Source organism: Caretta caretta, chromosome 4 (genome assembly GCF_965140235.1).
Source record: "Caretta caretta isolate rCarCar2 chromosome 4, rCarCar1.hap1, whole genome shotgun sequence".
In the NCBI taxonomy this organism is placed as follows: Eukaryota; Metazoa; Chordata; order Testudines; family Cheloniidae; genus Caretta; species Caretta caretta.
Genome location: NC_134209.1, coordinates 76349205 through 76361427, shown reverse-complemented (window position 1 = coordinate 76361427; position 12223 = coordinate 76349205). Strand labels below are relative to the sequence as shown.

Genomic DNA, 12223 nt, shown 5'->3' with positions numbered 1-12223 from the left:
AGCAGGGGGAGAAAGTTCTTGGTAGACAAAGACATGGAGACTATTCCAGGTGTAGGCCCTACCAAATTCATGGCCAAGAAAAATGTGTCACAGACTGTGAAATCTGGTCTTTTGTATACGTTTACGCTATACTATAAAAGTACCCTATACTATATGGGTACACAGTGGTGCCTTCAGAGCTGGGCAATCAACCAGCAGCCACTGCTCTCTGGCTGCCCAACTCTGAAGGCAGCACAGAAATAAGGGTGACAATACTGTGACCCCCTTACAATAGCCTGGCAACCCCTTTTTGGGTTGGGACCCCCAGTTTGAGAAATGCAGAGTCTTAAGGGCTTTACATGTTTATATTTTGCCGTTTTTAAATACGTATTCATGTTTTATTACAACACCGTGAAATTTAAGATTTAAATATTTGAAACTGTGAAATTCAAGATTTTTAAAGTGCTATGACTGAAATTTACAAAAATGGACCATGAATTTGGTAGGGCCCTGGGTATAGAGGACAGTGTGGCAGGGCAATCTCCTGTCATATCCCGGGGAGACCTTATAGAATTAAGTTTCATTATCTTTGGGGTTCATTGTATTAAATCAGTGGTCCCCAATGTGGTGCCCGTGGGTGCCATGGCGCCCGCTGGGGCATTTATGTGCGCCCGCCTACTGAGAGGGGAGCACTTCCTCCGGAAAACCCGCCGCCGAGGAGTGTGGCTGCCAGACAACCAGCCGCCGAAATGCTGCCGCTTCTTGGTGGCATTTCGACGGCGATGCTTCTTGATGACGCCGCTTCTCGGCAGCATTTTGGCGGCTGGTCCTCTGGCACCTGCCACACTCTTCTAGGAACATGAATATGCTATAGCAACAGAAAGGTTGGGGACCACTGTATTAAATAAATGGTTTATATCAGTGGTTCTCAACCAGGGTTCCGGGGCCCACTGGGATGCCCTGGGCAGGATTCAGGGGGTCCGCCAAGCAGGACCAGCATTAGACTTGCTGTGGCCCCAAGCAGAAAGCTGAAGCCCCACCGCATGAGGCTGAAGCCTGGGATTCCAAGCCCCGCCACCCAGGGCTGAAGCCAAAGCCTGAGCAACTTAGCTTCACAGGCCCTGCTTGCTACGCCCTAATGCTGGTCCTGCTTTTTCTATGCAGAAAACAGTTGTTGTGGCACAGGTGAGCCTTGGAGTTTTTATAGCATGTTGGGAGGGCCTCAGAAAGAAAAAGTTTGAGAACCCCTGGTTTATGTATTATTGTGAACTGGGATTGTGTGTAACATTTTGAAGGGGGAGCTGAGAGAGCTGGAAGTTCAAAGGACTATACTGAACAATGTGCGAGACAAGAATGAGCTTTTGGAACAAAAAGTGTTAAGTGGTTTTCCTGGGGAATGTCGGGGGGTGGGGTTGAATGCAAAATTCCCCACCTCTGATTATGCAAAAAACTCCATACTTTTGAAGCTATGCCAAGAGGAGTGGGTCATTGTTTGCTGATCACCTGTTAGGTGAGATAAGATTAAAGTCAAGAGCAGTATAAAGGAAAGATGGAACTATTTGTGGTAATTGCGGTTCTGAATCTAAGATACTTATGAACTGGTAACCCATGCGGAAACCCAGTTGTGGGCTTTGAAGGACTGATACATACAGAGATTGGAGTTGGGGTGATCTCTGGTAAGATTTATAGCATGCTTATAGATTCTTTTATTGTTTTCAGTGTATTCTCTGTAATGCTTTCACCTTAAGAATAAATGTGCTTTCTTAGAAAGCTGTGCTGTTACTTGCAACTGTGGCAATTACACTGTTCATAACCTCTGGGAGAAAGCAAAGTGCAGATGCTGGCCCTTTGGGCAGTCCAGCTTGCTGGAAATATCACGGTGTAGGTAGGGAACTGTGCAGCCTGGGTGGGGGAAAAAAATCATTCAGGAATGATAGTGATGTGGTTCTCCGTCCAAGAAAGGTGACGGATGAGGAGCCAGTAATGTAGAGTGATTGCCCTTGGTAGACCATGGTGGGGAAATACAAGTGCCTTGCCCTGAACTTTGACAAGCAGCATGACAAAAGAGAGGAGACCAAGAGTTAGAAAGGAAAGCAAAGAGGTTACAATGCAAAAGGACAGGGAGGAGCAGAGGGAGTCAAAGCAGTAGAAGAGGATAATGAGAGAAGGGTGGAGGTAAGACTGTTAGCAAGGGTGAGGAGTTTGCATTTGGTGAGAAACCGCTACTGGTGTGGTGGTGACAAGGTTAGATATAAAAAGAAGAAAATTAGTTTTTAGCAGTGATATTTGCAGAAGAGAGACATAAATCTCTGTCAAACAACTCATTAAAAAAAATCCGATCACAAAATCTCAACGTGCAAAAAATTAATTTGATGTGTCTATTTTTTTAAAATGCACTAGTTCAGTGGTTCCCAGACTTGTTCCCCGGCTTGTGCAGGAAAAGCCCCTGGCGGGCTGGGCCGTTTTATTTACCTGCCGTGTCTGCAGGTTCGGCCAGTCGCGGCTCCCAGTGGCCGCGGTTCGCTGCTCCAGGCCAATGGGAGCTGCTGGAAGCTCCCATTGGCCTGGAGCAGCGAACCACTGCCACTGGGAGCTGCGATTGGCCAAAATTTGCGGACACATCAGGTAAACAAACCGGCCCGGCCCGGCAGGGGCGTTCCCTACACAAGCGGCGGAACAAGTTTGGGAACCACTACACTAGTTAATGTTGTCTTGATAATAACCAGTAATGTTTACTTTTAAAACTTCACAGTTGTCTTTCTCCTTGGAAGTTGTTTGTTCAGGTAAATTGTAATTCTTTTTCTTTTTCTTTTCAGATATATGAGATATTTGGTCCTGTTTTGCATCCCTTCTATGTGTTACTATTTAACAGCCCTGAGCATATTGAAGCAAAAGGTATTAATATCCAAGATACCGTGTATTTTGCACCATCAGTGGAGGACTTTACCCAGTATATATTCACAGAGAAACTAAAACAGTGAGTCTATAACTTATTAAAATATTAATATAACGTATACTTTAATGTAGCTAAACAAAGCACGGTATCTTAAACTGGCCAGAATAGGAACGAAAAAAAAATAGGTAAAGATTTGGTACTACCAACTTCGACAAAGATAATCTAATTTTCTCTGCATGTACTTTTCTTTAAAAACAACTACATAAAACACTCTCACAAAACTGTTCCATAAATTCACAGCCATGCTGTAATAACGAAGTTGTACATATTGTAATGTATAAAGATAGTTATTAGAGGAACATATGTAATCTTCAAGCTTCTAAGTGTTTGAGCAATTACTGAAACTTATTGTTAAAACAACGTAAAATACATAACCAGACTTCCAATCTTCCTATGTCACTATTTTATCTGAAATAATTTAATTTTATTGTCATTGGCACAATTTCTGCAAAAAAACCCCACCTCTTTTCTTTGTAATGTATTGCATTTTCTTTCTTCCACAAATGAAAGCTGTCTTCTGTCCGAAGAGACTCTACCACCAATATAATAATCCTTCTGACACTGATTTTTTTATTCCAAATTTGATGTTATAACATAAAATTCGTTGTCTAGCATTATGACAAAATAGCACTTTTGCAACTGTAGTTAATATTACACAACTCAGATTGCATCTATGTGCTGCAAGTGGAGGGTGGGGTGGTCATATTGAGTAGCAGTACATTGGCTGATGTAGCCCATAGATACCTGCAAGGCTGCCACAAAGCATTTAGGACTGGCTTTGCATTCTTCTCATCCTGCATCAGCAGATTCCCTCAGTGTAGTTGGGTATGCTGAGACTTATGATTATTACCTGAGAATCAGAGCTCCAAGTACAGCTAGCTTGGGTCTCTTATAAATTGAACTCCAGTGCAGCCAGCATTGATGATTGACAGCAATTGTAATGCTCCAGGTCCTGCTCCTGACTAGATGATTGTAGCTTCTCGAAAAGGAACAGCTCAAAGATCAGGATCATAAGGGAAGCTATGATCTCCTTTGAAAACGTAGCCTGTGTTCAGCCCATATTGAACAAAGTAAAGTTTCAGTGTTTTATGCATAAACCTCACTTAGTTTTGTTAACCAGTACACCAGAGGAAAGTAGATGTTCAATTAATAATGTAATGCTTTTAATGAAGAATAATCACCTGCTAAAAAGGAAAATACACTTGTCTGAAACATGAAGTCCAATCTAAAGAGTTTAATTTTAAGGTTTATTGTTACATAATATTTCTGATAAGTCAGCCTTTTGATGGACTTGTAAATCTTAAGAATAAATGCCAAAATTCAAAAATAAAAGAATTATTACCCCTTCTTGCAGAAGGTTATTTAGTATCTCTGTTCATGTGAATTGTGTTGTGGTATGCTGAGGAAGAAAAGCCTGGCTCAGAAGTAGGATGATAAGTTTGTCATTGTTTCCGTGTCTGGCTTATAGCAAGGTTTGAGTTTTATGGGCAATCAGTATGGTTGCAAAGTGTCATGTAATGACCTACCAGAGCTACAGGTTCCCTTTGATACTTCGCTTTGGTATTTCTGACAGATATTTGTTTTCTTACAGAAATTCTGGGGGTGGAGGGTGAGGAAGAGATGTTTTTGTTCCTCTGACATCCAAGGCAAGAGTTACATTCCATCATTAAAATAACTTGGCAGTCTTCTGCTGCTCAGGAATAATCAACTGTGTGCACACAACAAAAAGCAGGTTTCCTCTCCTAAGTATTTGTGTTTCATCATTGTTGGTTCTGAGTGCTTCACAGTTATTAATAGATTTTTATCTTCCCAATTCCTGTGTGAGGCAGGGAAGTGCTATGTATGGTTTTACAGAGGGGGGGATTGAGACACATGCCCAAGCTCATATGGAGCAGGAATTGAATCAAGATCTCATGAGTCCCAGTGCAATGCTATAACCTGTGAATCATATTGTAGGCACTTGAGGATCAGAGTATGAAATGTGTGCTGCTATGAGAATATTAACTACCCTTAATTCTTACTGTATGTTGTAGCTGCTTAATATTTGTATCTCAGCAGAAATGTACTTAGCAATAACTGTCTGTTACCTTCTTCTTCCCTCCATTGTCTTCCTTCTCTCTAGGGGAATGCTTGTTAGGTGGTGAGTCTCTTAAAAGAATTTTTCTTTCTGTAAAGTTTCTTGACTGAGGTAGAAATGGGAGGGGTTACTGTGTCTGACTTCAAACCACTTGGAATTGTAGATTTTTCTTCCCTGGCTTCCTTGTTGGTGGAGCTATAATACCTTAATATAGGTGATGCTATGATGAGGGAAGAACAGTGCAAGTAGAATTGTTAGTAATTTTTCCCTGGCAATCCATTATGCAGCTGCTATTAGATACTTTTGGGGTAATATACATGTGCACTTCAGTTATTTCTATTTACAAGTTTTATATAACACAATTGTGGTCAGAAAAGCTTATTATATTACTTTTGGACAGGTTGCTACACCAGATTTTTAGTATTATGATAGCTAAAAAAATTTTTCTGAAAACTGTCATTTTCAGTTAAAACCCAGTTGCTGTCTTGAATATAATTGACATTTGATTAGCATGGGCTCATTAGTGCTGCCTTTGACAGCCTCAGGAGCCTTTGAGAAAGCTGACAGATGCTTGGATTTGTCTGAATAAGTTTCAAATTAAATCTTCAGAAAGTCCAGTTTATTTACTTGTTTTCAAGACAAACCCTATAGAAGCATTCACTTATAAGAGCTGTGTAGAACTATCTACTGTTGGTTTTTGGTGACCTCCACCATTTACATATGTATTGTTTGTTTAGATTGCCATAGGACCTCTCTTCCGTTTGTCCTTGGGACCAAAATTTCACCAGTCTCTTCAGCAATACCCAACAATAACAGTATTTTTCCAAACTTATTTTGTTTTTTATTCCTATAGAATCTGGATATATTCAGTTAATACACAAGAAAATAAATTTGGGCTCAGCTCTTCCCTTTTTCTGAACAGACCCCTGGGAGGAAACCTCATAGGGATCCTTCATGTAGCTCCCACATATATGATTTCAGGGTTGGGGTAGGAGCTGGAAAAGGGTACAGAGCCTCTGCTTAAATCTGTTGGATTCCCACAGAGGCACTGGCTCTAGGCCTCCAGTGGGAAATCCCACTCCCTGGCCTCATGGCCTCCTTAGCTGCACTGCAAGGGACTTCGGCTGGCAACAGCTGCCTCTAGGAACACTGAGGAGGATACAGAGAAGTTGTATTATCTTTTATCCAATTTCTGTGGAGTTGGCGAAGAATAATGTGCATGTCTTCCACCCCTTCCCAGCACAGATCCCAGATATAGGGAGGAGATGGTATCCCAGAGGAACCTGAGTCACCCTTCCTTGTGGGAGATCTGTCCACAGAGGATCTCCTTCCTTGTATGCATTGAAGGGGAATATTATGGTCCACAGAATTTACATAAGTCAATTAAAACCCATTTCAGAGACCTCAGTTGCCACTGATGCATTAAATAGATTGATACTTTATAATAAAAACGAAAAGTGGGTTTTAATATCTAGAATAAGTAGGTTGCTCAATCGGAAGTGGTAAGAACTATCAATATTAGGACATATTTTTTGTGTATCTTATCAATCAACTTGAGTACCTTGGTGCTCTTCCTTAATCTGTCCATCAGATATACTTACTGTGAGGATTACAACAGGCTTCACGGCAATCCTAGATTTAGTAATTCTCTAGAACACAAAATGGTGAGTTTTTTGTTCCAGGCTTAATTTTGTGACTCTAGCCCTTAACAATTTAAGTTAGATATATTAACAAAACATAGATTAAAAAGTAGATAAAATAAAATACCCTTCTACTTTCTGACTGTGTTCCAAAATACAATTTTTTATGCTCCTTGTAAGGTGACACTTGTTTTCCTCACTCTCATCTACTTTTCCCCTTAAAAAAAAGTTACCAGATTTTTCATGTTTTATGTGCTTTGAATATAGATGTTGTTGTTAGTTTCAGGATAACTGCACTTTTGACCCCCTCTGTGATTTGCTCAAGCTATACTTTCTTAGGTCTCAGGCCTCAAGCAGTAACCTCTCTCTTGGCAGAGGCATGCGCTCCTCTTTCTCTAGACTGGAGTTCAAGGCTTGTAGGCCTCCTGCACTTCAATGTGTTTATTCCAGTAGGCCTGACCAGAATCCAGCACTTGCACTTTGTGTTCTCTAAGGTCTATGAATAGTGTAGGCAAGTAGTTACAAGTAACAAAACAGCTCTTTCAAAGTAGAGTACATTTATTTTGGGATAAAAGCCTTAAAGAGAATATATATATAAAACAATAAAATGGTCTAAACACTATATTAAACTTACTAGTGTCTCCCTGTCAGTCCTGTGGAGACGTTGGCAGGTTCCAGTCCTTTCAACCCTTTTACAGGGTTTGGCTCCCACTCGGACAAAAGTCATATTAATTTGTTGAATCAAAATAAAGGGTCCCCTTCTCTCAGTTCAAGCTGGCTCTTTATACTCCCCAAAAGCCTTTGTACCCAAGCTTTCTGAAACAATTAGTAAAATTAGGTAAAATGAATCATTGTCCCTTCCCTCAAGGGAAGCTTCAGTCACTGGGTATGTGCATAATTAGTTCTGGTATTTTACAGTAATCACCCCCTAGAGATTCCAGATTCCACAGTGAGCCAGGAACACAAGTATATTTAACACTTTCTGGTACAAAGATCTATGAATATTTCATGGGTCCGTATCATCTGGCCCATCTCAGGGTAATAGTCTTTGACGTTTTCATGCTGTTAAGGCCTGGCACACACCATTCAGATAACATTCATAATGTTAAATGTAATAGTCTCAAGATATGCCTGTGTTAATCGTATCTGTCACAGATGCTATAAAAAATTGCAAACTTTTCCGCAGAGTCTTGCTGGAGGGCAACCTGCTGTTTCTCTGAACCATTGGGTAGTATAGTTTATGTATTTTAATCTACACATTTGAAAATTGGATAAAAATTCCTCATTAATTTGTTCTTATAGTGCTGCAAACTTATGGAAGCCCCTCTAGTGGCTCCATAGTTGGGGCTGAATTTTTTACACTTAAAGAATTTTATGTATGAAGAATTCAGTGTATCCTCTCCAAAATTATAGCTCAGTGGTTTGAGCATTGGCCTGCTAAACCCAGGGTTGTGAGTTCAATCCTTGAGGGGGCCATTTAGGGATCCCGGGCAAAAATTGGGGATTGGTCCTGCTTTGAGCAGGGGGTTGGACTAGATGACCTCCTGAGGTCCCTTCCAACCCTGATATTCTATTAGTCTTTGGGTACAGAATACATTTTTTGATAATTGACAAATAAATCCAAGTTAAAGTTTAATTTAAAAATGGGTCCACTAAGGGACTTAGCACCCTGTGTCAGACAACTGTTGTGTCCTGAGAGATCTTAATAATGGAACTGTTCAAACTCTTCAGGCTTCCCATATAATTATAACTTACAGTTCATTGGCTACCTTTAAAGCAGCTTTACAGGAATAAAAGTAATTTTTTCCCTTATTCTTCATAACAGAAAGTTTCTCCTTCAGCAGGCCCTGATAAATTGTGTTGTTACAGAAAATTATTAAACATTACCCTCTTTCAAAATGATTGCCATCATATAGCTCACAAGAACAATGAAGTTAGAGTTGCCATTAGAAAAAAGTCCTTTATGAAAATGGCCACTGTCTCCTATTGTTCCCAAAGGGAATGAAGCCTCGATGCTTGAGGAGAGATTGACTCCTGAGACATTCCACCATCCCTCAGGTGTCTTGGCTTTTCCATGAGGAAGAAATTGGAAGTCAAATGTTTTCAGAAACAAATATCTTCTAATTTGAGACTACAAACACTATTATGTATGAATCTTAATTGTATGGTTACTGCATAATTGTAGGATGAGGTTAAGGTGCCTTAATTGTGTTTTTTCATATCTTACCATGTTTGGATATTTCTTAAATGTAACATTGAATTTCCTGGGTTTGTAATGCTTGTTGTTGAGATAATTACATCTTTTTTACCCTTTGTTTACCCATGTACTTAACCCTAAGGAGTTCAATATTTTATCTAGGAATATAATAATACAATTTTTCTTTTTAAAGATGTTGATGTGTGACCACATTTGCTATGAGAAGTTATAATGGCAGATGCAATTTCAAATGCGTTCCTAACAAAGCAAGTACTAGCGATTCAATACACAAAGTGCAATTTGGTTAAAATTAGATTTTTAGATGGTAGGAATCAAGCTTACCTAGTGTTCTGAATCCCTAATGTGAACTGGTAGTACATTTCAAATAAAATAATGTATGAAATTCAGATTCTTGAGCCAGTTTTGTACTTTAAATCTTTGAAGTAATTATTTTCATTATCTGCTCCATCTTGATAGAAGACATCTCTCTCTCTCTCTTTAATGTTAGTTTTGTAGAGTTTAAGGCCAGAGGGAACCATTAGATCCCCTAGTCTGACCTCCTGCATATCACAGGCCATTAAATTTAAACCAGGTACACCTATATCTTTTACATCTGTTTCTTCCTTATCAGGAATTTGAATTAATCCTCTCAGTTAAAACTCAATTTTGAAACTAGCTTTTATTTACTACTTAGATAATAAATAATACTTAACATTTACATATTTGTTTACATTTACAAAGTGCTATAAAATATAACTAGTTTATCTTTCACAATATCTCTGTGAAGTAGGTAATTAAGCATTGTTATCCACAGTTTACAGATAGAGAAACTGAGACAGAATGGTTCAGTGACTTCACCATGCAATACAGTGAGGCAGTGGCAGAGCTGGGTTCAAAACGCTGAAGTATTTGATTAGGTAAAATCTACTGAGTAATATTGCATTAGGAATTTACGGGTCTATCCAGGGGTGAAAGTAAGTCTAGGGACTTACCGGTACAGGGCGGGGCTGGGGCCGGCTCTGGCCCCTGGAAGGGGAGGGGCCTCGGGCGGAAAGGGCGGGGCTGGGGGAGGTCAGAGCCAGCCCCGGCCCACCCTTTACCGGCAAGTGCCTCCTTCCCCCTCCCCGGGGTAACAGCGGCAGCCGTGGGCTCTGGCAGCGGTTTAAAGGGCCCTGGGCGGTAGCAGCGGCCGGAGTCCTGGGCCCTTTAAATCGTCCCTGGAGCCTGCCGGAGCCCTGGGGAAGCGGCGGCGGGGCTCCAGGGACGATTTAAAGGGCCCAAGACTCCGGCCGTCGTTACCACTCCGGGCCCTTTAAATCGCCGTCCCAGCCCCGCCGCCGCTACCCCAAGGCTCCAGCAGCGGTTTCCTAAAAGTTTCCTAGAAGTTTCCTAAAAGCTCTGGCAGCAATTTAAAGGACTTGGGGCTCCAGCTGCTGCTGGGAGCCGCAGGCCCTTTAAATTGTACCTGGGGAAGTCGATCCAGCCTGGTACGGCGCACCGGTTTACTTTCATCTCTGGGTCTATCTTAATTCTCCTGTGGGAATTTCAGTTTTAAGATTGCCTGCAGCCACTAATACAGCTTTAACTGTATCCATATGCTGTGATCCCAGGCTAGATTAGGCTATGCTAAATGTGAGGGGAGGCAGAGGCAACCAAGACCAAAGGGATAATTTTAAATTTTCAGTTATTTAAAAGGGAAAACCCAAAACTGTAGCAGGAAAATAAATAATATAGGATATTACCAACTACCTACTAATTATAATAATAAACTGTAAGTTAACAACACAGTAACTTTTGTGAGCTTGTACACACTTCCTTACTTTGTACAGTTACACCAAATGCATCATTATTAATAAGAACAAAAGAAATTACTCTCAGCAGTATACTATGTCACTTCAGAGAGGAATCCACTTTTCCTCTCCTTCGTTGTAAGTCCAGCTCTACTCTTGCTGTCCTATCTTTTGCTTCTCTTCAGCTTGTAGTGCTTGTTAGCTTCGTTGTTCCTGTGGCTGTATTTCTTTTCACTGAGTTTATCCACAGGTGTGGGTTTCTTCACCTAGTGGCCCCTCACTTCTCCATTATGTGCGTTTGAACTCTATACTTTCAACAGATTTTCAGACAAGTCATTCTCTGTTCATTTACTTTAGATCGGTGGTGGGCAGCCTGCAGGCCGCACGCGGCCTGTCAAGGTAATCCGCTGGTGGGCCGCAAGACAGTTCTTTTACATTGACCGTCTGCAGGCACGGCCGTCCGCAGCTCCCAGTGGCCGCAGTTCGCTGCTCCCAACCACGGGGAGCCGCAGGAAGCGGTGCAGGCTGTTTTTTGGAAAAGAACCTGAAATGTGTATCCCAGGAAATATTCTTAAGAACATTTAGAAGAAGAATAAGAGAATTCCTACAACTCTGTATTTGCACTCAAAATGTATAAATTCTGCAGTATATGCATTCCTATGGTAACAGAATTATCAGTCTTTGAAGAAAAGACCAAGGACTCAGTAAGAGACAAACAAGTGGCACTATGGCCCTCATTACATATTATAATATTCACCAGGCCATACCCTACTTAACTTCCTCCTCCCACGTACCTTTGCTTTCCACAGAGTGCAGAGACTGCTCATTCTGTGTGCCACCTGTGGGCCAAACACACCAAGAATGGCAGGGAAGGTTAGGAGGAGATGGGACACAATGGTATATTGGAGAGTTTGAAGGGGTGTACCAGTGAGTATGCTCAGTGCAGACTGGAGAATTCTGCCTTTCTGAGATAGCATTCCTCCCATAGCACAGTCTGAGGCAATGTAACTCTGACCCATCTCAATTTGGTGCTGTAACTTAAAGGGATAATAGAACCGCAATACTGCTTTCTAGAAATCTCTATTGTGCTTTGCTCAAGTCATGGCTTACCACTGAAACAGAACATTAGCATAAACAAATATCTTAGCAAATATCCTCGTATTGGAGATCAAAGCATTTTTTTAATTATTTGTAAGAAATGGGGAGAGATATTTTCATTGTTTTTTAAAAAAAAGGCTTGCATAAACTTTCTCAAATATCATGATTTAAGTTTGGCATACAGTGTTGATGTTTTCACAAATGGATGATAGTACAATTTTACTCATAGACTCATAGACTATCGGAGTTGGAAGGGACCTCAGGAGATCATCTAGTCCAACCCCCTGCTCAAAGCAGGCACAATCCCCAATTTATTTATTTTTTTTAATTTTTTTTTGCCCCAGATCCCTAAATGACCCCCTCAAGGATTGAACTCACAACCCTGGGTTTAGCAGGCCAATGCTCAAACCACTGAGCTATCCCTCCCCCCCCATTTAACTTGTCATAGCTGCTAATTTGCAGAAGACTGACTCGTGGAAATTCAGG

The 12223-nt window shown here is 41.0% G+C and overlaps 1 protein-coding gene across 4 annotated transcripts in view; it reads left to right on the top strand.

Annotated features, from left to right (window-relative positions):
• NAF1 (nuclear assembly factor 1 ribonucleoprotein) overlaps nt 1-12223 on the top strand; it is a 72275-nt gene that overhangs the window by 40712 nt on the left and 19340 nt on the right. For 2 of the 4 annotated variants that reach the window (XM_075127780.1, XM_075127779.1), the window contains exons 5-6: nt 2796-2956; nt 5058-5075. In XM_075127780.1, the coding sequence (XP_074983881.1) occupies nt 2796-2956; nt 5058-5075 (179 nt within the window). The remainder of the gene's footprint in view (nt 1-2795; nt 2957-5057; nt 5076-12223) is intronic. The other 2 variants (XM_075127781.1, XM_048847597.2) reach the window with 1 other exon arrangement.